Raw genomic sequence first — 24,809 nt, forward strand, 5'->3', positions numbered from 1 at the left:
TTTTAAACAAACAATTTAATACAGACACAGCAATGATGATTGTGAAGCTTGGTTGAGGTGGTGGAATCAGAGGGTGGAATATTTCCCAGGGAATGCCTTACTAGTAAATGATCTAGCAATTGCCTGAAACCTCAAGGGTTAACTTGTTGTTGTAGCCTCACACTCTACAAGGTAGCAGGAATGGCAGGAAGGGAGACTGCACGGCAGAAGAGAGACTCACTCTGTGTGTGAGAGAGAAAGATGTGTATTTTCCCCTTTAAGTATGCTGACACCACTCTTAAGTACACTACCTCCTTAAAAGAAAAGGAGGACTTGTGGCACCTTAGAGACTAACATTTATTTGAGCATAAACTTTCGTGGGCTAAAACCCACTTCACTTTAGTCTCTAAGGTGCCACAAGTCCTCCTTTTCTTTTTGTGGATACAGATTAACACGGCTGCTACTCTGAAACTACCTTGTTAATCAGCAAGCTCAGACCACTGCAGCTGCTGCCAGAGACTCCCTCTGTCCTGAGCCCTGTTGTGTGGTCCCCCGATCTATGGAGGAGAGGTAAGCGGGGTCCAGGGGGAGGGGGACGCCCTGACTTAAGATGCCCTCCCCCCCGCACCCAGCAGGCTCTGGAAAGCAGCTCCAAGGCAGAGGGCAAGAGCAGCACATGGCAGTGGGGGGAGGGACAGCTGAACTGATGGCAACTGATTGCCTGCTGGGTGGCTGCCGCACAGGGAACTTAGGGGATTGGGGAGCTGATGGGGGGGAGGGTGGGGCTGCCGGTCCACCCTGGTTCCAAGCCCCCACCAGCTAGCTGCAACATGCTGCTCTTCCTGCAAGCAGTGGACAAAGCAGGCAGCTGCTAAATGACACAATAAGGGAGCATTGCACAACTTTAAACGAGCATGTTCCCTAATTGATCAGCAAAGTAACAATGAAACAAGGTTAACTGGGACTACTTTAAGTGAGGCGTTACTGTATTGTACCTATCTTTTAAAAAAACAAAAACAAAAAAAAAAAAAAAAACCAAGGCCATTATAGAGCAGTCATCCTAACTTTGAAATCTGGAAAGATATTTGAACAAATCAATTTGTAAGTACCTAGGGGATAACAGGGTTTAAGTAATAGCCAACATAACTTGTCAAAGACAAATCATGCCAAACCAACCTCATTGACAGGGTTGCTAGCCGTAATGGCTGGGGGGGGAAGTAGTAGGTGGGACATTTTGATTTTTAGTAAGGTTTCTGACCCAGTCCCACAAAAACTAGGGAATGTGGTTTACATTAAATTACTATAAACTGGGTGCATAACTGGTTGAAAGACCATACTCAGAGTAGCTACCAATGGTTCTCTGTCAAACAGGGAGGATGTATCTAGTGGGGTTCTGCAGGGGTCAGTCCTGGGTCTGGTACTAATCAACTTTTTCATTAAATTACTTGGATAAGAGTGGAGAGCATTCTTACAATTTGCAGGTGACACCAAGCTGGGATGGGTTGCGACCACTATGGTGGACAGGATTAGAATTCAAGACAAGCTTGACAAATTGGACAACTGGTATGAAATGAAGAAGAAATTCAATGAAGGCAAGTGCATAGCGTTACACTTAGGAAGGAAAAATCAAATGCATAACTACAAAATGGGGAATAACTGTCTAGGCAGCAGTAGTAGTAATGCAGTAAAAGATCTGGGAGCTATAGTGGATCTCAAAAGACCCAGCAATGTGATTCAGTTGCAAAAAAGGCTAATATTCTGGGGTGTATTAACAGGAAATCCTATATGTAAGACACAGGATGGAACTGTTCCGTTCTATTCCACACTGGAGAGGTCTCAGCTGGAGTAGTGTTCAGTTCTGGATGCCATACTTTAAAAAAGATATGGATACACAAGAGAGAGTCCAGAGGAGAGCAACAAAAATGTTACAAGGTTTAGGAAAACCTTTCCTCATAGATCAGGTTAAGCTGGATATGTCTAGTCTTGAGAAGATTGAGGGTAGGGTGACCAGATGTCCTATTTTTACAAGCACAGTCCCGTTTTGGGACTCTCTTATAGGCACCTATTACATCCCACCCCTTGTCCCATTTTTTCACCGTTGCTATCTGGTCACCCTGGACCTGATAAGACACCAAATATGATAAGGGAACTTATGAAGAGGATGGTGGTCAATGGTCCTACTTTCAGTAAACATGGAGAACAAGTAGTAGTTGGCTTAATCTGCATCAAGGGAGATGTAAGTTTTCCATTAGGGAAAAAACTAAGTACAGGATATTCAAGCACTGGAACAGGCTTCCAAGGGAGGTTGTTAGGACCCTGGTCATTAGAGGTTTTTATGAATAGATTAGACCAGACGTTCTCAAACTGTGGGTTGTGACTCTGTTTTGATGTGTTTCAGAGTAGCAGCCATGTTAGTCTGTATCCGCAAAAAGGAAAAGGAGTACTTGTGGCACCTTAGAGACTAACAAATTTATTTGAGCATAACCTTTCGTGAGCTACAGCTCACTTCATTGGACGCATGCAGTGGAAAATTTTATATACACAACATGAAACAATGGGTGTTACCATACACACTGTAACAAGAGTGATCAAGTAAGGTGAGCTATTACCAGCAGGAAAGAAGAAAAACCTTTTGTAGTGATAATCAAGGTGGGCCATTTCCAGCAGTAGACAAGAACGTGTGAGGAGTACTAGGGGGGGGAAAAAAACATGGGGAAATAGTTTTTACTTTGTATAAAGACACATCCACTCCCAGTCTTTATTGAAGCCTAATTTAATAGTGTCCAGTTTGCAAATTAATTCCAATTCAGCAGTCTCTTGTTGGAGTCTGTTTTTTGAAGGTGTGGTGGTGTTGTTATGTTGTGACTTTTAGGTCTGTAATCAAGTGACCAGAGAGATCGAAGTGTTCTCCAACTGGTTTTTGAATGTTGTTCTTTATGTCTGATTTGTGTCCATTCTTTTATGTAGAGACTATCCGGTTTGGCCAATGTACATGGCAGAGGGGTATTGCTGGCACATGATGGCATAGATCACATTGGTAGATGTGCAGGTGAACGAGCCTCTGATAGTATGGCTGATGTGATTAGGCCCTATGATGGTGTCCCCTGAATAGATATGTGGACAGAGTTGGCAACGGACTTTGTTGCAAGGATAGGTGTGTGGTTGCTGGTGAGTATTTGCTTCAGGTGGGGGGGGCTGTCTGTAAGCAAGGACTGGCCTGTCTCCCAAGATCTGTGAGAGAGTGATGGGTCATTCTTCAGGATAGGTTGTAGATCCCTGATGATGTGCTGGAGAGGCTTTAGTTGGGGGCTGAAGGTGATCGGTAGTGGCATTCTGTTACTTTCTTTGTTGGGCCTGTCCTGTGGTAGGTAACTTCTGGGTACTCTTCTGGCTCTGTCAATGTGTTTCCTCACTTCAGCAGGTGGGTAGTGTAAGAATGCTTGATAGAGATCTTGTAGGTGCTTGTCTCTGTCTGAGGGGTTGGAGTAAATGCAGTTGTATCGTAGAGGTTGGCTGTAGACAATGGATCGTGTGGTCTGGATGAAAGCTGGAGGCATGTAGGTAAGTACAGTGTGTATGGCGATACCCATTCTTTCATGTTCTCTCTTTATAAAATCTTCCTACTGTATTTTTCACTGCATGCATCCGATGAAGTGAGCTGTAGCTCACTAAAGCTTATGCTCAAATTAGTTAGTCTCTAAGGTGCCACAAGTACTCCTTTTCTGTTTTGATGTGGTCAGCAGGGCTGAAAGTAGGGGCTCACTTTTTTCCTAAGTCCAAATGGGGTCACCAGCACAAAGTTTGATAAACACTGGACTAGACAAACACCTGTCAGGGATGGTCTACGTCTCCTTCATCCTGCTTTAGCACAGGGAGCTGGACTAGATGACCTTCTGAGGTCCCTTCCAGCCCCACACTTCTATGATTTGCTACTCCATAGGATAGGAGCGTAAAGGTGTCAGGGCATGCCATCCTAAGAGCTGTGTGTTTCCTATGTTGTAGCAATGTGAGACAAAACAGACCAGCTGAGTTCCGCCCCTGCACCATAACACTAAAATGCAATATTAGGACTTCATGCTGCAATTTTTTTAATTATGCACCTCCAGATTGGTTCTCTAACTCAAAGATAAGTGTCTCTGCTTTAGATTAGGCAGTTATGCCTGGTCTATTCTATTAGGAGAGCTTGCAGAGAACTCTATTTGTTGAGAGCAGGTGTCATTCACCATGCCAACCATGCTTTGGAGAGTACAATTTTGTGCAAGTTCATAGAAGTAAGACAGATTTATCAATTGCTGTTGCCTTTTTTCCTTCTGTGTGTTTTTAGAGGACCTATGCTGAAGGAATGCAAATGGCATGATATTGCAAAAAAAAAAAAAAAAAAATTCTTAAATTTCTTTAAAAGACCTCTGGGGGTATGTAAGGTTTCAACTTTTCATAGATCTTAATTTTCAAGAGTTAAGAATAAATTCACTAGCTTAAACAAAAAAAAAAAAAAAAAGTTACCAGCCAAGTATTTCCTGCATTAGATTACTTTGCAGGGAGAAGCCATTGTCCTTATTAGAAGTGCATAAACTTGTTAACCACTTCTTTGCCTAAGAGTTACCAATCATAAGTCATTTCTATTCCTGCCAGCTTCTAAGTATCATACACATCAATCTATCTATACATTTTTTTTAACAGGATGTTGCAGAGGATATGTAAACAGGATACTAATCATGGAAATTCAAAAACCCAAAATGCAGTCAGATTTAAAATATTAAACTAAGAAGTAAGATGATAAATGGTGAATGATCCCATACACCATTAGTTTGAAAAGCAATAAGTAAAATGCAAGGGGAAAATCACTTATTAACAAGAAGCACTAAAGTATTAGATGACTTACTGCTACTTTCAAAGCTTGCTCCACATCGTCCAGTATATCTTGTGCATCCTCCAAACCAATTGACAGGCGAATCAAAGTATCATTGATCCCAAGAACCTCTCTCTCTTCTTCAGGAACTGAAGCATGAGTCATAATGGCCCTGAAAGAAAAGAAAAATAATCTCTGCAGACCCATTAGGGGTTTTATTAAATAACTAATTTAGCTGGCCTTTACCGGTCAACTCTGTAGGAGTGTGACTATTTTCTGAACAGTAGTTTTGTGATATTCTCTACTTAATCTACACGTCAAAAGCCCAGATCCTCAGATTGTGCAAACTAGCATAGCTCCAATTAAGTCAATGGGGCATCAGCTAGAGTAAATCTACGTAGTTCCATTGACTTCACTGGTTTGTATTAGCTGAGAATCTGGTACAATATTGCCTGACTATAATTGCTACAGAAAAACAGTGGGTACTTTGGACACTGTAGCTCTAAGTTTTCATCTGGAAAAGGAAGCAAAATCCTATACTACTTTCTTTCAACCTTTCTATTGTATTTATATTTTTCTAAACATGTGATTCTAAAAATTTTCCTGGTGGAACTGGATATCTGTGTTTAAAGACTATGTTTCAGCAAAGAAAACTGAGGTTATGCAAGTAAGGAAGGTAGAAGAACTATTGAGTGAAGTTTCAGGAGAGAAGCTGAATCGGAAAGGTATACTTAGTCCAGTGGAGACAGATCTGGAAAACTGAACATAAAAACCCAATGCTCATTGGTGGCAGGAGTATTGTGAGACCAACAATTAAGTTACAAACTGAGAAGAAAAAGTATATGCTGCATGTGTCAGTCCTTGCCTGATCTATGGTTTGGAAATTGTGCGTCTTACAGAGAAGGAAGAAAAGATACAAGTAGTAGAAAATGATATACTGAGGACAATGGAAGGCTAGAGGAGGGTAGACAGAGTAAAGCATGGAAGAAATTAGGAGGAAGATGAACTTGGGACTCTCAATGACCAGCTGGAGAGTGCAAGTTTGAGGTGGGCTGGACATATAAATAAGCATGGAAGGAAAAATGACCAGCAAAGAGAGAATGGCAGGAACAGGTCAGCAAGAAAGGAGGTAAAGATCAAGGATATGATGGAAAGACTATTGTGACACATTGCTAGACAGGATTAAGAATCCTGCAGGATAATGACCCAAATTCAACCTTTAGGGCAGAGGTGGGCAAACTTTTTGGCCTAAGGGCCACATCGGGCTTCCAAAACTGTATGGAGGGCCGGGTAGGGAAGGCTGTGCCTCACCAAACAGCCTGGTCCTCACCCCCATCCACTCTCTCCCACTTCCCACCCCCTGACTAACCCCTCAGAACCTCGGACCCATCCAACCCCTCCCCCCCCGCCCCATTCCTGGACTGCCCCTGGGATCTCCTGCTCCTTATCCAACCCCCCTGACTCCCCACCCCCTTACCATACTGCTCAGAGCAGCAGGACTGACAGCTGTGCTGCCCGGCCAGAGCCAGCCATGCTGCCCAGCAGGAGCTCGCAGCCCTGCCACCCAGAGTGCTGGTGGTACAGCAAGCTGAGGCTGCAGGGGAGGGCGGATAGCAGGGGATGGGCCGGGGCTACTCTCCCTGGCCAGGAGCTCAAGGGCTGGGCAGGATGGTCCGTAGTTTACCCACCTCTGCTTTAGGGACATATTCGTAGACTGTATTTTTGTGTTCACATATATTGTTAAAGGTTAATGTAACCAAACAGTTCCTGTCTATGCTGTATTCTGTTAATTCAGAGATCAAAGGGTGAGCCTACATTTACGTGAACTGTAAATATAGTGATATCACTGTATTGCTCTCTTTGAAGAATATAGCAAATCACCTGCAAATGGTGGAAAACAGGCACTTGCCTTATGTTAATCCATGTAACTAATTACCGGTGACGCTTAGGAAATAGGTCTACTTCAGTCTCAATTACCTATTGTTCACCTAACAATTCTGAGCTATCAAGAGAAGGCCTGGAACTGTAGTTAAACAAATGAAAAGGATCAGGACCCAAGGGTGGTTTGTTTGGGGAGGGAGGGGCGGTGGCTTTAAATCTCTGATCTGCTTGATGCGTTATGCAGGGGAAGCTTGAGTCATGGGACTGGAGATCTGTCTTACCCCGATCACCCTGAATATGAATATTGGACTATAGCCTATGGACTAATTGATAGAACTCTTTGCAACTACAGTACTCACCATCTCTAGTATACCTACGTCTGTATGTATACTGATCTTTTAACCAATACTTTAAAAAACAAAAACTACTTTAGTTAAGAATTGGCCATAAGCATGTATTTGGGTAAGATCTGAAATATTCATTAACCTGGGAGGTAATGCTTCTGATCCTTTGGGATTGGTAGAATGTTAAGATTCTTTCAGTAATCCTCATCATATTTGACTTGGGTGACTGGGTAGAAGCCCAAGGCTGGGTTGCCAAAAGGGAACGGTGTTTTGGCTTCTAGGTAACTAGTAAGGTATTACAGAAATTGTTTTGTGCTGGCTTGGTAAATCTAAGTTTTGGAATATTCACCACTTTTGGGGATTATCTGCCCTAACAGAATAAACACAGTACGGTTCCCCTGGGACCCACAACCGTCAAGAGGTTTGAAGAGAAAAAGGATTGGAACTCCAAGGCCTACAAACTTGTGCCATGGACCAGGAGGAGTGATAAAGAATTGTGGGCAACTCCGATCCCATGTAAACTAGAAAAGGAGTCAAGAAGCGAAGTGAATTCAACAAACTTTCCTAGATATTCAAAAGTGGGTCACATAGGAAATAGTTCATGAAGGGCTTCTCTTCAAGCAACTAATCAGCAAGTTTCTTCTACCTTAAGGCTAGAGCTTTACAGACTCAGTATTGCCTTTATGTACAGAGTGAAATCTCCAATTGACTTAAGTGGGAGCTCATCCCAGATGCAAGAGGCAGAAGACGACAAGGGTATACACATGCAGAGAATGGCCAATTTTTCCTTTGTATTCTCCTCACCCCTAACTGACTGACAGACCATATTACATTCTTTTCACTACTGGCTGCAGTGGCTATGGCATTAGCAGAGAAGCACAGGTCGTGAAAGACTCAATAGCCATTTTATCTTTAAAGTCTTCAGATAAGCCCAGAATGATCTAGTGCCATGTAATGAAGTGTTTACAATCCCTCTGTTAAAATACAAAGTTTACTGGGTATGAAAAACAGGTGCACTTAATTTTGTGTGCCGAGTATGCCCTCTTGTGTAAGCAGTTAGAATAGCAGACATTTTTTACACTAGTAAAACTGAAGGACAAGTGCAGTAGAACCTCAAAGATAGAAACACAAGTTATGCACTGACCAGTCAAAGGGACACCCTGTGAAACTGGAAATAACCAATCTACTGCTGCGCTTTGGTTATTTCCCCTCAAAAAAACCAAACCAAACCAAAACACAAACAAAACAAACCAACCCCAACCAAGTACTGTGCCTGTACTGCATCTTAAAGGTAGGCATCTCAGGGCTGCCTGTTGCCATATGTGGGGCAGCCACTTACAGCTACAAAGTGAAGATGCCGGGGCTCCCACCCCAAGCAGCCAGAGCCAGAAGACCAGGAGCTGTGCAGGCATCTGTGCTGCTTTCACCCCCCTCTTCCCTGGCCAGGAGGGGGAACTTGCTGTTTTTACCTCCCCTCCCCCACCCAGAAGGGTGACAAGCTTGCCAATTCAGTTTGCCCCCGAAAAAGAATCTGCCTGCAAGGAAGCTGCCATCACTGAGGAGGGAGCTCAGAAGCTACTGGAGCCTGGCCTGCAGCGTGAGCTGCTGGAGCCCAAACTACACTTTGTTCAGAGTAACAGACAGCTTCCATTCCCAAGGTGTCTGTAACCCTGAGGTTCTGCTGTACATGATGTGGATTTAGTGAATCCATTGTCCATACTTTCATTTGTGGCTCAGACTCCCACTTTGAAGAAGGCAGGCCAAAGAACAATAGTGGGCTGCAAAAAAGCCAATGATGATGCTGTGGAAGAAACTGAAGGATATTCCTTGGATTTATGGTGGCTGATGGGGCAGTTCTTCAGTTTCAGTTGATCCAAATGCCAGTAACATAACCATCTTCAGCCCATGACACAATAAAATGTACTATTTTTGAGAGAGGAATCTTGTTTTCACTTCACTCACCATTTTACTAATGCTGCTAGTTTCTAAAGTTAAGAATAGGAGGCAGAGATTAAATACTCTCTAGGTGAGATTCGGGGAGGCAAAGGTGATTTTGTGCCCTTCCAAGCCCTTGAGGCCTGTGTAAGTTACACCAGCTTTCCAGGGCTACCCTGCGGGTCACAGCACCACCCAGAATCTCCACAGTGCTGTGTACACTGCAGCTCATTATGCCTGGTGGTGGATTTAGAGCTGCCTGTAATAGTTCATGTATGTGGTATTTTGAACTGATCTCTGTTGCATGCAGATAGTGTGAATCAGAGTTTTGTCAGGAAATGTACCCAGAAAGAGGAGGTGTGGTTCTTGATACTCACATCTTTCCGCAAAGATTTGGACAATGCAGAGCAATTTACTTCGAAGCCTTGGCTCAGCCCCCACTTACTGGGCCTGCCAGACCAGTTCCACCAGGAGGGACTCAGCCCCTTTGAGAGGGCAGGGGTCAAACAGCCTCAAAGGGTTTAACCACACAGGTACTCCTTTGAGGGAATCTGACAGTTAAGGGGGAGGCTGACCCAGACATTGCTGGGGAGCTAATTGACCCTTGGGCTCCAGGGGTCAGGGTAAGACAGGGCTCTCTCTACCTTTAGGTAAGATAGATATGTACATAGATTGTTTTTAAAAAATCCCCTCTCATATCCTATGCTGCATTCCTACTGTTAAGATTAAATAATACTTTGTTTTATGAAGGCTGTGTGGGGTCACTATATTCACCATTGATCACAGCTCATGAAGGGAAGAACAGCAGGTCGCCAAAACCCAGTTGGATCTACTGATCAGTCATGCAGGGCTAGTGCAACCACTAGGTAAATTAGGTGACCACCTAGGGCGCCAAGTGGTTGGGGGCAGACAAAATTGTGCTCCGGGGAGGCGGAGGTGTGCGGGGAGGGCTGCCTGCAGCAAGTAACAGTGAGGGGGGCATGAAGTGGAACTGCTTCCTGCCTCTGCTCTGCCTCCTCCCCAAGCATGCCACCCTGCTTTGCTTCTCTGCCTCCCAGCCTTGTGGGGCTGGGAGGGGAGACAACTGCCACAGGGCTGCTGCGGAGAGGGGGTTGGGGGAGGAGAGGAGGAGCAGCAGGTGCAAGGTGGAAATTTTGCCTAGGGTGTGAAACATCCTTGCACCAGCCCTGCAGTCATGTCTGGTACCCAGGGCACTGAGAGTGGAAGAATTAGGGAATTCCACCACACAAAGGTTAAAGACTTGAGACCTAAGATTTGGAGGGTGTGCACTAAGAAGCCCAAAAGAGGGAACAGATATAAAGCTAGCTCTGAACTGTGACTCCCCTCCTGCTCCATGCCCCACCCTGCCACCTACAGCAGGACTTAGGCAGGAATGCTTGGAAGCAGGAGGGCAGTACCCCATACCTGCAAGAGATTTCTAGCAGGCTGGGGTGGCTTGAGTGGGCAGCAAGGCTGCACTCTGCTCCTTTGCAGCTAAGGAGGGCATTCATTCAGGTGCCTTTAACAGCACAATATGTATGCTAAACTTAAAGGCTTTATTTAAGTTTGTTATCATATGTATTGCTGTTTTACATTGGTCATGAGTCCTCGAGAGGGGAGGATGGAATGTGTTTTATTTAAACAGCGTTTTTGATTCTTTTTCTCCTCATTGGTCTGAATTATTCATGCCATTAATACTGTATCACATCAAGTCCAGATCATTAGAGGACTGCCTCTGCTTTGTACTGGCCAGAGGATGTTTGGATTCTGACGTCAGCCTAGTTCTACAGCCTGACAGGAATTAGTGATGTTAGCTCCAGTGTAATTAAACAGAATTCTTCTTTGCAGCCAAATTTGTCTAACAAGCAGCAAACCAAAGAAAACAAATGCCTCATTTTCCAGCTTTGTGGATGAGAGAACTACAAGGGAAGATTATAATGCTGGACACTGACAGCCTTAAACCAGCTGCCTCAGGAATCTGCCAAAAACTTTGCTGAAAATATATTCCTCATCTTAGCAATGGTGCTAAGACTTATCACACATCTGTCCACCTTTATTCAAATGAAGCTCCTAATCTCACAGCTCAGGCATTGTCCATTTTATCAGGAACAATTTACAAACTTGGAACCTAATCCTGTAAACCAGAGGTGGGCAAACTACAGCCTGCAGGACCATCCTGCCTGGCCCTTGAGCTCCTGGCCAAGGAGGCTGGGCCCCAGCCCCTCCCCTGCTGTCCTCCCTCCCCTGCAGCCTCACCTCACTGCGCTGCGTGTGGCTGGCTCCAGCTGGGCCCTGCAGCTGCAAGCTTCTGCTGCTCAGAGCAGTATGGAGGAGGGGGGGTTGGATAGGCATGGGAGTCCTGGGGGGGCGGTTCCAGGGGATGGTTGGATGGGTCAGGAGTTTTGAGGGGGGCAGGCAGGAGGCAGGAAGTGGGCCAGGCTGTTTGGGGAGGCACAGCCTTCCCTAGGCCTCCCCCCCAATACAGTTTCACAACCCCAATGTGGCCCTCAGGCCAAAAAGTTTGCCCACCCCTGCTGTAAGCCCTTAATCATTTGATCAATCCCATTAAAAACAATGTGACTATTTGCATGACTATAGACCACTTCTGTGATAAGTTTCAGGAGTCTGTTCCTATAAAGGAAGTTGAATTCCCCCCCCTCCCCCTTTGAAATACGTTTGGGTACAATAGCATAATGCAGTTTAGGATACATTCTACTTAAAATTTGTCTTTTAAATAAATCATACATACGCTGAAATGGCTCCTCACCCAACGCCCATATAAACAGACTGACTACTACATATTTGGGGGAAAAAGTGAGGAGTTAAGCATGTTGATGTCTTGTATATACAAAACACCCCTTTCATCACTGCCCTGGAAAGATACAGTTGAACTTAAACTTTCTTCAAATTCCACAGAAAATTAACAGCCCCAATTGTTTTGTGTTAATCACTGTGGACCTGAAAAAAAATTACAGGCCTTTTAAGAGAAAAGAATCAGGCCACACTTACTGGAAAATAATAATAATAAAAAAAATCCTTGCAACTGGTTCAGAAGAGTGCTACAAGACACACGCATAATCTCATGAGCAAAGGGTGGAGAGGATAATGTGGGAGGGTGTGACCAGCAAAATAATAATAATAATAATAAAGTCTCAAAGAGGCAGAGATTCACAGATTTGCAAAGCTAAAAAACCTTGTGCTTTAAACCACCTCATCACATAACTCTTTAAATGTTCATAAATCTGGTCACTGCAAAGGAACAGTGAAGCTCATTAACCTGAATGTGTGCCAGTAAGCCATCACTGACGAGGCTCAGTCACACCTGAACAGCTAAAAATTAACCTTTCCCTTTGAGGCTAAACAGACATATCACTGGCTCCATCTCTGTTACATAAGAGAACAAAACTCCAGTGGGGCATGGCGCTGGCACATAGGGTCTCAGGTACGTGATGTGATTTTTCAGAATCTCTTTTGGGAATAGTCATGTACATGAAATAGCTGGTACTTACGATTATGCTATTTCTATGCATGTATATTCAGCTTGGTATCTGAAGTTATGAATATTAGCTATGTTTACTACATGTTTGCTCCTGTGGTAATGCCCATAAGGTATTTAGCCAGCATGTGAAGGGACAAGTCAAGTTGAATGGCCCATTAAGGAATACTTAGCTCACAATGGACCCTGGAAAATGCCTGTCTACACTTAATGGACTTTTCCTGTGAACATTCTAACTACACAATGGATGGGGGTGATGGTCATGTAACTTGCCCATGCGATTCCAAATACCACCTTTCACAGTGAGAACAAATTTCCCTTCACTTTTCAGAAGCTAAAAGACCCTGGAAACATCTCCATTTTGCTTCTTTCCTGCTCCAGCCTCTGCTCCCATTAGTATATGTTCATTGTCCATTCTAACCAAGGGACTGAGGACTTTAGAGTAATCTGGAGCCTTGATATTCCTTGATCCTTTGCAGATGGACTTATGAGTTGGATATGGTACAGAGACTGTTCTAGCCTCATTGATTGCTGGTTTCTCCCTTGCACTGGACAAATATCAGATGTTTGCTGACTTTCGCACATGAGTCAACAGCCTTTGATACCTGTGGCATAAGCAACATAGCCCTTGCTTGCGTGGTTTTGTTCTTTCCTCTCCAACTGTCAAAGCCTGTTCCCATTGAACTCAATAGCAAAACTCCTTTTGATTTCAATGGGAACAGGATTTGGCCCCAAGAGATCAGAGAATGTGATTTTGATTAGTTGCTTATCTGTCCAGAAATATTTCTCACGCATGTTCTGCCAGGCTGATTCTGATTGCCCCTCCTGTATGTCATGTGGAGGAAAATAATAAGACAATCTGGGCTGTAGTTCTATTAAGATACAAATGACACACAGTTCTATGCCTCTTCTCCATCAAACCCAGATGGCGCAGCTTCTTTGTTGCCCTAGTGCCTGGCGGAGAGCAATACTTAGATACAGGCAAGCTGGCATAATCTTAGTTTGGACATAAGGGAGGCACTGATAGTGTGTTAAGGGAAAGTAGGGTGATTATCCCTCTCTCATTTAAGAAGCTTTCAATCTGTTTAACAGTTGTAAAATTTTAGATAGGTAAGGGGGTTGTTGGAGGGGATTGGGAGAGTGTGGGGGCCCTGGGCTGGGCAAGGAGGAGTCAGAGAGGGCCATGTGGGAAGGTCACGCCCCCCCGCCTCGCGTCCCTCCCATGAGTGCAGTACTGGCAAGAAATGATTTCTACTTGCACTACTGCTTAGAAGGCAGCCTTATGGCCATCTTCCACAATGCCTAAAATAGGGGAATTCTCCAACAGCCAGAATCAGGGCTTTTAGGGGCACTTTATGCTAGGTGAAGAGATCATGGGAAGGTCTTGGAGACAGTATACTCTACCATTCAAAGCAAGAGTCTTCCATTGTTTAAATTTCTAAAATAAGATCACATCACTGCTCATTTCCTGACCAGCCATAAAATGCTCATGATATAAAAATTAGCTCTATAGTGCTTTATCACAAAGTGAAACATTCAAATTTTAAACACTACGCAGTTTCAAGATGGCCACAAAATCCAGTGGAAGCTTTTCTTCCACAGTATGTGCAATTTAAGAATATTTCATCTTCTATCTCTACTGGAAGACTGACTTACGGATGTTCTGCTAGGCTTTCATATCCTCCCAGACTCTCAGCCAGCGCAAAAAGCTATAGTGGGAAATACAAAAGTTCACTTTGAAACAAAGAGGATTTAAAATAGCTACATTGTAGAGAAAAAGGCAATTACGTCTTATAATTTACTTAATTTTGAAGTGGAATTCACTGAACTAGAAAACCACAAAAATAAACCCAAACTTTCATACCATGGAAAAAATACTGGATGCAACAATTGGTATGTAGTTTACTAGGAAAAAGTTACTGGGTCTGAAAACATTTCCTTCTCTTCTTTAGGCAAGTTAAGGCTAGAGAAAGTAAGCAACTTAAGGCAGAAATTTTTGTCAGGGCTAACCAGGGTGCACCCCTGACCTTTAAGTATAGTCAGAGTGGGGATAGGGTGAATCTCTGGAAAAAAAAAATAAGAACAGAACTAAAAACTTTAAATTGAAATTACTCCCTCCTCTCTCTTTACCCTGTCCCTCTCCTGTCCTATTAATTCTTCTAGTTTCACACACTCCTATACTTTCTGGGCCCAATCAAGGGCAGAACTGATGGAACACTGTTTCAGAGGTATTTTACTTGTGTTTGCAGTCTTACTAGAAACAGAAAAGTCATGAGATTCTTTTCTCACAAGATTACTCATATGATTTTGCAAACCCAGAAATTTGGAGGAGAATCCAAACTGCTGGGCACTTAACAGAATTCAGTTGTTGATCCTTGGAGGAATGGATTCCTCCACACATTAAAGGTCTTCACTAATCACTGCTCTTTAATCGTACATATGTTCTTGCACTAGATGACAAAAGGCTCTCCACATACTCTGCTGCATTCAGAAACTAGATGTGTGTCTACTGAGGGTGCAGCAGCTGCTGTCAGGATCAGCATGCCTGCTATTGTTCCTCTTCCGCATTTAGGAGTAATCCACTCCTTGTATATCAGACAGTCTATTTTAGAAAACACCTCTTTCCTTAAGCATCAGCCCAACAACTGATTAGCCACTTAGGGGCTGGAGGTGAAAACACTCAGAAGGAGGTGAATCCTCGATTCTGGAATTTGCTTCCCCCTATTATACCAACAGAGGCAGAGAGGACTGACCTTCCAGGACAGGATGAAAGGCTCATTTTTGTACTCAAACCTTTGTTTGTGGGATGTTATCTGATTATGTGAAATTTCAGTTGTGATTTTATTTGGGCAGTGAGGGCCAGTGGTGTTGGGATGGTATGGGAGGAAGAGAAATCCTTAATCTGACTATCAATTTAGATACCAATTGGTTCCGTTTTAAAAAATTTACCCAAACATGTCCAGAGAACAATAGCTATGAAAAAGAAGTTTAAGAAAAAGGGAGCTAAACAATGCTCATGTTAAGAGAACACCTGTCAGGTGATCTGCCTGAAAGAGGCAGCACTACCTTTTGGAAAGTGGATCATGAAGAAGTCTCAAAAGGCATTTTCCATTGTCAAGTATTTTAAAACGTTCTAGCATTGTTACATCAGCAACTGCTCTTCTGCTTTTAAATTGTATTAACAGTTGTCGAAAGATATGCAAATACTTTTAGTAGCAACACATGGTTTAAACTAGCTATATAAGCCCCAGCTATAATTGTAAACACTTCAAATGGGCTGATACTTCCTTTTCTTCCTTCTCATTAGTGTCCCATCTCATAATTATCCATTATTTAGATTGTGGTACCACCCAAATATATTAGAAGCTTTCCAAACTCATAGGAAGATAGTCCTTGCTTTGAAGGTAACCACTTCCTCTTTCACCACACTACCAGAACCCTAACTAACTCAGTCACAATCAGGTTCTCTTACAGAATTAGTTTACATTCATTTGAAGGGAAATTACCTTTAAATTCTTGAGAAAGATTTCAGCATGTTCAAGGTTTCCTTTAATGTAAAAGGTGACCATCCCAGGACAGCCAGTGGACTGACGCTTCATTAGCTTATGCTGAGGATGCGAGGGCAGTCCTGAAATTAGTCACATACTGTATAAGCTGTTTTATTCAGACTGTTAAAATTGCATTAAAGAGCAAGCCACACTAAGGCACATAAAAAGCAACCCTCAAGTGTTAAGCAGCATAGAATCAGCTACAAGATAAATGCCTATGCCAGAGTAACTTACATCCATAGAATTTGATTTGTATCAGCAACACTTAGGAATGCAGTATCCTATATCAAACAGAGCCAGAACAAAAATTTCTTCTCTTCAGAAATCCTGCAACTTACCAGGATAAATGACTTTTTCTACCCGGGGATTTGATTCAAGGTACTGAGCAACAGCCAGTGCATTGTGGAAATGCTGCTTCATCCGGATCTGCAGTGTCTTTAAACCCCGATTGCAAAGGTAACAGTCAAAAGGAGATGGAACTGCTCCAAGGGCTATGAAATAATGCAATATTACAAATATTAAAAAACAAAACCAAACCTCTTCTGCCTTATTGAATAAGTTCTTAGTTTAGAAACTGACCCCTGATGTTAACAGATGCAATTCCCATTGATTTCTATGGGAACCTTTCCTGTTTATACCAGGGTGGAATTTGGTCCTATATCTGGAAATTCAAACATATTACTTAGACTATTTTTAGTGTGGTATCAAACTTTAAAAGAAGATAAGGGAGAGAGAGAGAGAGAGAGAAAAAAAATACATGTGTTTGTATATTCTTCCCCTCCGCCCAAGATAGAAGAGTCAGGCAGGAGCTCAGACACTGAAGACTCAGGGATGAATCTTATCAGACATAAGGCACTCCCTCAGATTACTTTACTTACATGAGGCAGGGCGAATACGAAAAGTGTTCTTTATTCAATGGATAAAAATGAATTCATAAAAATACACAGATGACAGAAAATATGCAGCTGCCAAAACATAAAAGATTTCTAATTTATCATCTAATTTATCATTTCTAAATTATCATTTATCATGCACGCTGAGTGATATGGTCAAGGGTCTAAAGGAAAACTAATTAAAAATGAACACCAGCTACAGAGTTTATTAATTATTTGCCTCCTTTTACACACACACACACACACACACACACACACACACGTAAGAAGAAATTAATCCCATTACAACATGTAAGGAGATATTTTGCAGGGTACTAAGGAGGAGAAAACTAATACTTAAATAAGTTTAGAAAGGTACCATCCTGGCAGCCCTGCAGCCACAAGTCCTCTGTTTACCCATAGAACAGATACTGCTTCAATCCTGATCTGAAAGGACTACCTCCAACAGATGAGGGCAGTTATTAATGGTTTGTAGTACAATGGGGCTAGAGGCTCAATTCTGTTGGCACTGTACAAACACACACTAAGAGACAGTTCCTGCCTGACAAAGCTTGCTATCTAGGGCCCTGATCCTGCAAAGGACTTATACACATACCTATTTTTATATGCTGAGTATTCCCATTGATGTCAGTGGGACTACTCACAGAGCCTAAAAGTTAAGCATGTATGCAAGTCTTTCCAGGATCTGAATCTCATTTTAGGCATTTCTATATTCAGTCCTTGGTCATGGCTGAACTGGTCCCCATTAAAAAGGTAATTATGATGGGTCAAAAAAAACAAACAAAAAAAAAATCCAAACCACAAACATCTTTGTGTGACAGACTAACAATATCCTGGACAAACCTTAAGGAATTAAGATAAATTTTAAAGTAAAAGCTTATTGAATTGGGGTTAATACCATTAGGGTCCATTGTATTAAATATGTAATTGTGTCTCTGTTGTTATGGAAGTGTATCTACAGTAAGGGACTGCAAAGGTGATTCCTCCACTATCAGCCCTTTGAGGCCACTCCCCTGGCAAGGTGCACATATATACTCACTCAGACGGATTCTCCAAGACCAACAGACAAAGAAAGGGTTTTTGGATAAATAGCCTGCTTTCAAATTGGCTCAAGGTCTTCTTTCTGATCCAGCAAATGGACAGGGCCCTAATCCTTAGGGAAGGATTGGAAGGACTTGGCCTACTGAGGCACCATTAGACTGGGTGTCTGTTCTGAGCTGAAGCTGTGATTAACTTGAAACATCAAGAAACCCCTTGGGTAGAGTATTGAAGATCCTGTATTAGGGCTGGGATGATCACTAGTAAGCTTAGTAGTATGCGTTTTTATTGTTTTTAATGTTTTGTCTGCAGTGCTTTTACCTTAAGAATAAAATAGGCTGTGCAGAAAGAGCTGTGTGATAAGTTATGACTGATCAGTCTCTGTAGAGAATGCAAGCAAGAGTGCAAGGGCAACCTCTCGTTGCTAGGGATAACACAGTGAAGGCAGGAAACAGTGCAGCCTGGAAATATGCCAGTAAGAAGTGGGTGAGACATGGGTGTCTACAAAAGAAAGGCAATGGCTAGGGAGCTGGAAGCCTGAGAGTAGTTGCCCTTGCTGGATCACACGTGCAATTGCTCTGAGCTGTGACACCTGGCAATAAACTGACACTATCAAGTCATTTCATATTGGCCAATAGATGACTCGGGATGAATTTAAACACATGAGGTGAAGTCCTGGACCCATTGAACTCAATGGAAGTTGTCATTGATTTCAATGGAGGTTCTCACCCCTGGTCTAAGGAACAGAGGCTTGTATAGAAGCCTTTACTAATCTCCTGGGACATCCAGACCCTCATAATTAAAAGGACAATTAACCACTCTTTTTGCTTCCTGTTCGGACACTTGAAAATAATAGTATGAAAATCTTTCCATGTATAAGCAGTACAAATAGTGAATTAAACAGAGCTTTTCATCAGCATATTTCAAAGCACTTTACAAAGGCGGTCAGTATCATTTATCCCCATTTTACTGCTTGGGAAACCGAGGCACACAGAAGCAACATGACTTCGCCACCAGCCTCCTGGGTAGACTTGTAGGAGACAGGAATAGAACCCAGATCTGAGTGCTAATGCAGTGATATGGACACTAGGCCACAGTCCATCCCATTTAAACTCTTGGGTCATATTTGTAGCCTAAATACATGGATTTCATATATGTAAATACACCAAATGCTTTCTGCTGTGTACAAGCATACCTGGATCCAATAAGTTTTAAAGAACTTCCTGTATTGGCTACTTACCATTTTGTAAGAATTTGAGCCTTTCATAGAGATCATCACCATTTACTGAAACCAATCCCATTACAACATCACTGTGCCCTGAAGATGAAAGAAGAGCAATAAACTGTTAACTTGTTTGTATACAGGAAGCTTTCAATATATAAAGAGTTGGGGGGGTGTGTGTTTTCTTGGTGCTGCTACTACACATTTCCTTTTCTGTTTTTGCAGTTCAAGACATCGGATATTTCTCCTCACTGCTTCCGTCATCTATGCACTGACATTCAGGCCAAGATCCAGATTATCCTCCTCCAAGATCATGGTTACTGCTATGCTCTGTAGCTGCTGGCGGGGCCTGCTTGTACAGTGGAGCAGTTGGTATCTTCCATCTTCTCAGAATACCTGACATTTGTGACACCCCTGCTCTCTACTTGCCAGAAAACAGGTAAAAACACCAGCACATAACACTTCCATCTAGCAGTTCATGTGTTGCTATGGAGCAGACACAACAGTAGATACTGCTCTTAGTCAGTTTTAGTGGTAGTGGCCACTACACGTTAGTGGCTTCTGTTCACTTTAACAAAGCTTGATTTTTTTTCATAACCAGTGTTTATAGAGCATTGTAACCAGAAGTCCAGCTGCATGACCCTATATGCATCTGAATGACAGGCTGTCGGTCTTGTAAGGAAGTACAGAGCTATTTTTCTGACTCATCCTGGAAATCAGATCATTAGCTCCATTCAGGAATATAAAGGACCCTTTGCTGTACTACTGATTGATCTCTTTAGCTCAGAGAAGCCCTTGAAATTGCCAGAATACACTCTCTGCGGTGAGAGAAAAACAAACAAACAATCAATCTCTCACCTCCAGTAATGTTCCCTGGTAGCTGAGGGGTTGTCTACCAGCTTTGTACCAGCTACTGCAGCCCCAGCCAGCAATCCATCTGAGAGTCACTGACTGATGCACTCACTTTACTGAGCTGCCTGCAGTTGCTGGCTGGGGAGTGGCCCAACCAGAGTGTGGGTAGGGGGACACTGCTGAAGGACATAGTGGGTGTGATGCATAGCTGGAGGACCTACAGAGCAGAAGAGGGTTTGTAAATGAGGGGTGGGGATTTAGAAGGGGATATCCATGATCTAAAGGGATACACTGGCTGAGGGAGCTGTCAGAGCTAAGAGCTATCAAGGAAGACAGCAGTCAGAGTTCACACTATCTGTTGTGAAAGTGTTTTCCACCCACAGCAGCACCCAGTTTATTAAGCTTCCACTGGATTATTTACCCCTACACATTTCAGGAACTAATGCCAGTCACTTGTGGCGTTCCACTCAGCATTTTTGCAAATGACATAAGGTGCTTTTCAATCAGTTGAGGGTCATTACAACCAACGGCTCTCGGTAACACAGACAAGAGAGAAAAAGGCAGAAGGTCCTGGAGGGAGAAATCCTAGTCACCTTGCTCAGGAAAGAGCTTAGGTTTGAAAGTATAGTCCTGTTTTTGGGCTTTGCTATTTTAACTAAATAAAGGCAAAATCAGTTGGAGAATATCTGTTGGGTATGCGCTGTGGTCAGGAACTGGGTAGAGAAACCACCCATTTATAGGTTTCCTCATAGCAAGGATTTCCAAGAGCTCTTTAGACAGATATGGAGAACAAAGAGCATCAAGCAGCAATAGAAAATGATATTTTATGGCGGTTATTATTGGTTTTAAACAAAACAAAATCACAAGAGAGCATTTGAGCTATATAATATTCAGACGCTTACCATTCATGTATTTGGTTGCTGAATACATACAAATATCTGCCCCAAGAGACAAAGGACGCTGAAACAGAATAAAAATAGAAGATTTGATTTAACATTCTTTCACCATTTTCAAATCACAAACTACTCTCACCTCATCCCACAGAAAGCAGAAGACTCAGGTAACAGGACACATGGGCTGGGAGTGTCAAAAGCACTGTCTATCTCCTATTGACTTCAGTGGGAGAAGAGCTAAGGCAACGCAATGCAGAGCACTTCTCAAAATCCTACCCCTAGTTTTTAAAATTTTATTTCCATTTACAGAATGCACCTACCAGACAGCTTGTAGGCACATACAGAATAGTAACCACTTCAACATTCTTACAACCTAATCAATGTTAACTGCACATACAAAATAACTTCCCCTGCCACTCAAAACCCTGAGCCTCTTCAAAGAAAACCCAGGTAACCAGGCCAATTTGTTCATTGCATTTTTTTTTTTTACATTCGTGTCTGGATTTGTCTTTCACCTTAATGACACTGCCTCAGGAAAATTGAAGAGTTTAGAGCAGGAGCAACTGAAACAGAATTCTTCACATTTGCGTAAGTTTTCAAATTGCTCTTCCAAGGAAAGAGTAATTGGAAATGACAAGACAAACAGCTGCTTTCTCTAACAAATGATCTGATTTTACATCAGTCACTAAATTACAGACTGCAAATTATTACTCTTTAACCTTTATACTGTGTTTGTTCAGTGTGTTAAAAGGCCAATGTAGTTAATAGACTCAGAACAAAAGAAGGGAGAAAAGCTTGCTGTCCGACTATGTACGGAAGTTTGGATGGTCTTGCTGTCATCTCTGACTAGTGGAATAGTAATGAAAGCACTAGTGCTTTCTTCTACATGCAACATATTGAAGTAATAATAAATTCATGGGGATAGTTATCCTCTTAGCATACTGTCCCAGTAGCAAAACTTCAAGTGTTTAATATATTACGTTTTAATACTTGTCAGACAATCCTACAGAGTTAATAATTGAAACAGATTTTCTCTTGTGATCAAGTTAACAGACATACTAGCTAGACAAGTTATTGCATACATTGCTCCTTCAACACATTTCCATACCAAGTCTTGCAGAAGCAACTCGGAGCCAAATTAGAAAAAAAGATCACTAAACTTTTTTCAAACTAGGGCCCCAACTCAAAAGCACACACTTAAACCTTAAGTACTTGCTTATATTCTTTGATGAACTAGTGCCTTTAAGGAAGAATATGAGGTATTACCTTGACAATGCCAAATCTTACAGCTTTGTATTTGTGCAGATCTACTTTAATCACATACAAATCTTTTATTTTGTAGCGCCTCCTAAATTTATGAAGAAAGTAAAAAGCAAACCAAACATGACAATTCCGGTTCCCCAAATGCAGTAAATTAATCTAATTTTCATTAAATCCGATAAGTGCATGTGTGTGGCTTTGCATGAACTGGAAACTATACTTTGTCTGAATTTTATTCACTATACCTCAGGATTTTTTAAACTTGAAAAATTATTTCCTGCTGCATATGTTTCTACTGCACACATGGAAAAAATAGGGGAGCTTTCTGTGGCCAAAATAATAAGCACCAAAATTACCACAAATAATAACTAAAGATTGTGTAGCTGAGAGGCTAAACAGTTTTTTCTATATTTCCAGGATACTGTGTTCAAATACATTGAGGTTATAGTGTTAAAATATTTTGTTAACTTGTTCTCCAAAATCAAATGAGATTAAAGGTTTACATTTTTTAAAAGAAAACAATTAAAAACACAGTGCAAGGCCCAGAAAGGTGTCCTAGATTAAAAAACAAACAAGACAGGAGAAGAATTCAGTTTTATAAAGAGGAGTTAACTATAAAAGCAACCAAATCAGAAAATCCATTTAAAGGTCATGTTAAGTCACAGTTAAAGAAGGTAGAAAATTAGCTTCACCACTGTGCTAGTGCCTTAGATAATTGTTTTGATTTAGTGCAACCATTAACTAATTTGCCTCTGTTTTAATAGATCTCACATCTTTATATGGCTAGCTGGTTCTTTTTCCAATTCATTCTTTAAATGGTGTAAAGTGCTTTGGATGAGATCTGTATTAGTTAAAGAGCCAATTGTGCATCCTCTTTTCAGCGTGAAAGCTTTAAAACAAACCGGAGGCCAAGAGCACTGCTTCACTGGTCATCCCTTCTGCCATTAGAAGTCATTAAAAAAGATAAATAAATCACTGTGTACCAACATTCCCATGATTTCAGACACCCAGTCAGCTTACCTGGAAATATGCTGACATAAAAGTGTTGTCTACTACTAAAATAATGTCTTTATGTTTATGGATGACATCTGCACAGCCTTGAATATCAATTATCTTCAGGGTGGGATTTGTGGGAGTTTCAAGCCAAACAAGCTGTAATTTTTCAATGAACAGAAATCATTAGTTTTAGATAAATTGTGTATTTTACAGGTACCATCACCTATAACTTTCTTTTTTTAAAAGGACACTTTTTCCTTTTCCTTCTTTTGCATATATTCTGAAGAGAGCACCAGAATGACAGCCTCACATTCTTAGATCTGGGCCTGATGCTATGGATCTCACTCACACACACACTCCTTTCTTAGAATTCCTTTAGCAACAACTTTACCAATATAATAGTGAATTTTTCTTATTTTGAAGAAAAGCTCTTAAAAATCATTAGCTGTATTTAATATTAGTTTGCCAAATGCCATGTTCCCATCCAGCTGTGAAAAGTGTCATTACTAAAAAAAAAAAAAAAAAACCCATGAAAAAGCAGCTTTTAACCATTAACAGAGTCAACAGCAAAACCTTCCCTCCTCAACTCAGAAGCCCCTTTACAACATTCACCTCTGAACAAACATTTATTACTAGCCCAGTAAAAAAATATCCCTTTCTGCATGGCCCCTGAAGTGTTCCGAATTTGCCATCCAAATGCAGAGTGTTCCCAAGAAGAGACTTCAGAACTTTTAAGATCTGTGTTTATGTTTTCTGCCATAAATAAAAACCTGTCCTAAGAATTGCTACACAGTTTGTAAAAGGAACAAAATAAAATCATTCAAGACACACTGCAAATGGAATTCAGGAGTATTCTTCCATTACCTTTGTATCTGGTGTGATTGCAGACTCCAGGCATTCCAATTTGCTACAGTCAACAAAAGTAATCTTCAGACCCATTTTGGAGGCTACCTTCCTGAAATATCTGTTTGTACCTAAGACAGGAGGAACATTGTACTATGAAAGATATGCTTCTGCTTTACACTTATAAGAGGGGAGAAATTTTTCATGAACACTAGAGCACACTCACTTATTTTCATTTTATGGGTAAGAAAGGCTTGGGAGGGTGGAAGGAAGACAAGGCAGGATGCTTTACGCAAAAGTTAGACTAGTAATTTTGTATTTTTAAAGTATGTTTTAGTGACTGGATGGGCTATTCCCTTCCTGTATGCAATTCAAGCTGCCATTTCCCCCTTTTCTCTTGACTTGCCATCAGATGATTTGTGCCACAGCTGAGTAAAAACTTGTAGAAAAAAATATAGTTAACAATAATTCCAATGCCAACCAAGTAACTATGTACAGAAGACCTTGATTATATGATAACTTATCCAAAGCACATGTTGACCCTTGACTGACATGCCATCCAGGGTGGGCAGAATTGTGGGAGACTGTGCTAGCAGAAAGGAAATCATTGGGTAAGAAATTTTCTGTTCTGCAGCCCACTGTCTCCCACAGTTCTGCTATGCATGCAAAGCAGTGACCAGGACCAGAAAGGGATAACAGAACACACACAGGAAACAAAAAGACCTCTGCCTTTTACAAGATTGCTCAAACAACATGTTTATTACTGGACCACCACCTTTA

General features: G+C 41.8%; 1 protein-coding gene across 6 annotated transcripts in view; it reads right to left on the reverse strand.

Moving 5' to 3' along the window:
* CTH (cystathionine gamma-lyase) overlaps positions 1-24,809 on the reverse strand; it is a 50,566-nt gene that overhangs the window by 2,726 nt on the left and 23,031 nt on the right. For 5 of the 6 annotated variants that reach the window (XM_073357361.2, XM_073357360.2, XM_073357364.2 and 2 more), the window contains 8 exons: positions 24,051-24,160; positions 23,211-23,342; positions 20,940-20,997; positions 19,204-19,281; positions 16,371-16,523; positions 15,991-16,112; positions 14,141-14,193; positions 4,862-5,000 (listed from right to left, as the gene is read on the reverse strand). In XM_073357361.2, coding sequence (XP_073213462.1) covers positions 4,862-5,000; positions 14,141-14,193; positions 15,991-16,112; positions 16,371-16,523; positions 19,204-19,281; positions 20,940-20,997; positions 23,211-23,342; positions 24,051-24,160 — 845 coding nt within the window. Of the gene's footprint in view, positions 1-4,861; positions 5,001-14,140; positions 14,194-15,990; positions 16,113-16,370; positions 16,524-19,203; positions 19,282-20,939; positions 20,998-23,210; positions 23,343-24,050; positions 24,161-24,809 lie in introns of those variants that run through there. The other variant, XM_073357365.2, reaches the window with a different exon arrangement.

Source organism: Lepidochelys kempii, chromosome 8, assembly GCF_965140285.1.
Source record: "Lepidochelys kempii isolate rLepKem1 chromosome 8, rLepKem1.hap1, whole genome shotgun sequence".
In the NCBI taxonomy this organism is placed as follows: domain Eukaryota; kingdom Metazoa; phylum Chordata; order Testudines; family Cheloniidae; genus Lepidochelys; species Lepidochelys kempii.